The sequence below is a fragment of the Lingula anatina genome, chromosome 8 (genome assembly GCF_051362555.1).
Source record: "Lingula anatina isolate TDL-2025a chromosome 8, LinAna3.0, whole genome shotgun sequence".
NCBI lineage: Eukaryota > Metazoa > Brachiopoda > Lingulata > Lingulida > Lingulidae > Lingula > Lingula anatina.
Genome location: NC_141774.1, coordinates 4918461 through 4922249, shown reverse-complemented (window position 1 = coordinate 4922249; position 3789 = coordinate 4918461). Strand labels below are relative to the sequence as shown.

Genomic DNA, 3789 nt, shown 5'->3' with positions numbered 1-3789 from the left:
CCGTGGTACAAGGATTCAACGGGGTGGTGGTGGTAGGTTACAACCACTTCGGCGTGCTGAAATACTGCAAGTGCATAAAACTGCTCCTTCAAAAAAACCCATGGCTGTGAAAAGAAAACCTAAAAAGAGAGGTGCACTCGACTTGTACGTGGATGATGACGTCATGAGAAAAGCTTTAAACGCCATGACTATAAAGAAGAACAGATCACCTCAAGTGGTCAAAAGTCCAAAAGTTCGCAAGACACAACGGTCACGTCCAGTCAAGACAAATTTTTAGACATGAACGACCCAATTGTAAAAACGGAACTTGATTTATTTACCAATATTAGGGATCATTATCAAACGGATATCGAAAGCTCTGTGGATGAGGAAATTCGGCCGGTGACGTCCGTGTCACAGCTTAGCAGTGTTATAGAGTTTGTCATCAAAGGCACGCCTGACGAATATATCGACCCCACTCAAATTAACTTGTATGTAGAGGGACAGCTCAGTAAGGCTGACTTGACCAATCTAGACATTGGTCAAAACACATCGGTCGTGAACAACACGCTGCACTCATTATTTGCATCAGTGGACGTTGAGCTTAACGACAATTTGATAACCTTTGGTCAAAATTATGCTTACCGAGCCTACCTAGAAAACCTATTGTACTACGGAAAAAGTGCAAAAGAAACATGGCTTACGAGCGAAATGTGGTACAAAGACACCGCCGGTCAAATGAACAGTACAAATGTTAGTGGCGACCCTGGAAACAAGGGGTTACAAGATCGCGACTTTTGGTTTCAGCGTAGTAGGAAAGTGGAGATGTATGGTCGACTGAAAATCGATTTGGCCAATCAAGAAAAACTACTTTTGAACAACGTAGACGTGCGTATCAGGCTAAGAAGAGCACCCGATGCATTCTGTTTGATGTCAGACACCAAAGACAAAAATGAAAAATTTCTGATCAAGAACATTTCTCTTTTTGTGAGAAGAGTCAAAGTCTCCGATCGGCTGAAATCGGCCCACGACAGCATATTAACCAAACATGTAGCCTGCTATCCTCTTACAAGAAAAGAAGTAAAGGTTATAAATTTGCCTAACGGAGTCAGAAATGCTAATCTTGATAATATATACATCGGGACTATGCCTAAACGCATCATTTTAGGGATGGTGGCGGACGATGCTTTTTCGGGTGATTACGGCAGGAGCCCTTTCTTATTTGACCATAACGATTTAAAGCATTTGCGACTAACGGTGGCGGGGGAGCAAATACCATTCAAGCCTTATAATTTTGATTTTTCCGTTAACGAAGGTTTTAACTATATTAGATCTTATTACGACCTTCTTTCGTCAGTTGGCGCGGCCGGTGGCGAGAGTGATATAGATGTGTCTAGACTCGATTACCTGTACGGAAACACGCTCTTTGGCTTCGATCTGACAGCTGACAAAAACTTTGAAAAATATATTTCACCAACAAGACAAGGTACACTCAACATTAATCTAGAATTTGATAAAGCCATCAATAATAGCGTCTTGGTAGTTATGGCAGAGTTTGACTCTGTCATAAAAATTGATCGCCGTCGCAGTGTATACGTTGAGTATTGAAGATGAACACGAAACAATTGGTGTGTCTTCTTAAGACTGACCCGTTTACAAGCACTTGTTTTCGAGGAGTATTTGCATCGGACGAGCTGCCTGCTCAGTTAAAGAATTACCCCGCATGCATAATTGCAAACACTGACCCACACGACAGGCCTGGTGTGCACTGGGTCGCGTTTTACTTCGACGACAACGGGACTGGGGAATTTTTTGACTCATTCGGCAAAGAACCTTATTACTATAGCGATTTTTTCAAACGCTTTTTGGACGAGAATTCTACATCTGGGTGGACTCGCAACACCAGAACACTACAGAGCATTTATACGAAAGTGTGTGGACAATACTGTTTATATTATTTAACAAACCGTTCTCGCGGGAAAACTTTAAGACAAATTCTTAACAGTTTTTCTCGTGATAAACAATTCAACGATATTTTAGTGTACGATTATGTTAACGCACATTTCATTATACCCAGTTATGTAAATACTAGTTTTCAAGCTTGCATATCAAAAAAGTCTTTAGGCTTTATGTAATAAATACGTTTATTCAAGCAAAATAAAGAAATGGTTTTATAACAGTTGTTTCAATATATGTTGTATGAAGCTAAATTACCCGAACCCATCTGACTTCTGGCAGAGGAAGTATCTCCATCTGCAATCTGTTTACGCCGCTTCGTGTTTGAGATAGAATTCAACGGTACATTGAGACGTTTTAAACCCTGCAGAAAGGCAGAAAGACCGGTAGGGGTATACGTTTTACGTGATACGTAAAGATCATTCATCAAATCTACAATGTTGGTACCTTCTATTACACTCCCATTATATTTCAATAACCCTTGTTCATTATAGGACAATACACTAGGATTGTTAGACATGTATCTCAGGACTACCCCAGCCTTTTTTCGCATCCTTTGTGGAATCGAGTCCAATATCTCTTTGTTAATATAGGGTTTTACAGGAACGTCTTCTGTCTTTACGGGAGGGGTGTCTGTTGGTGCTGATACGTTTTGTGTGGAGGGCGCCGGCGAATTCTGTACCACTACAGCAACAGGCTCCTTCTTTCGCGCAATCTTCAAATACTTAACTTGCAAATCGTTGTACATTTTCATTTTTTCGTCAAAAGGTATGTCGGTCCTTTGCATAGTCTTCGCCATTTCATTTTGCAATCGCAGTGTTTCTTCTTGAAAGGGGGAATAACTGCTGTTCACCCGTTGTTTTAAGGCGTTTAGTTCGGTTTCACTTATCAAGACCATTTTCCGAAAGCTTGACATTTCTTGATATCGGGTTTAAAATTGCTTTAACCACAGGCGTGTTTCGTAACAAAAGTTGTTTCTTGGACTGTATGGATACTTTTTTATCAGCCAGCCGAACGACGACGCGTTTGACTCTGCGTAAACCCGATTTTTCTTTTAAAGTTAGTTTAAGGTCCCTGTTGTACAGTAAATTTGCAGCAAAGTTACACAAAATTCGAACGAGATCGTAGGAAGCGTTTTCTATTATACCACGTATCAATTTCTTATCGGCTATTGAAAGCAATTTGACATGAACACGAAATAACTTTTCGGTCCCGGCTTTCATGTTATACTACCACAAAAAGGACGCTTCGCAAATATTCATAGTCAACGACTAAATGTCTTGTGGATGTTCCGATGTCCATCAACAAAATGACTGGGCACATACGAAAAGTTCGATATTTATGCGTATTTGTGTTCCCAGTCTAATACGCGCCGATTTGCGTCCATTATTTGCATAAAACAGAAACACGGTTGGATAGTATTCGTAATTCAAACTAAAAATCTTCATTTACATTGAAATGTTCTTTCAAATACCTCCTCTATGGCAGATTTCCCCTTATCTGTCAAAGCACGAGTGCCTATTCCTGCGAAATTATGTGTGAGTTCTGGGACATCTGGATATACTTTGAACATTTTTCTTACAAAATCAAACCTGTACCATTGACCTGACCCTTCCTCCATCCCAGACCTTTCGTTTTTAAAAGAGTCAAATACGTAGACGGGTTTATTACTGTCCACCGCCATTTGCACTGCCCACCCTGTTCCACCGTCAACCATCTTGTTCATGATAACTTTTCCGACAGCAAAAACGGCGTCGGAATTTATCACCTGATACCAGTTACGTTGAAGTAAACTGTCGACAAAAGTCTTGCCCGTGGGAAACTTTCTGTGCAGTGACTTGTTGGCTCTAAGCA

The 3789-nt window shown here is 40.6% G+C and overlaps 1 protein-coding gene across 1 annotated transcript; it reads left to right on the top strand.

Annotated features, from left to right (window-relative positions):
• Nucleotides 1-279: 279 nt before the first annotated feature.
• LOC106153393 (uncharacterized protein F54H12.2-like) lies at nt 280-1587 on the top strand. The gene has a single exon (XM_013527299.2). It carries the CDS (start codon nt 280-282, stop codon nt 1585-1587), a length of 1308 nt encoding a protein of 435 aa, XP_013382753.2.
• The last annotated feature ends 2202 nt before the right edge of the window (nt 1588-3789 follow it).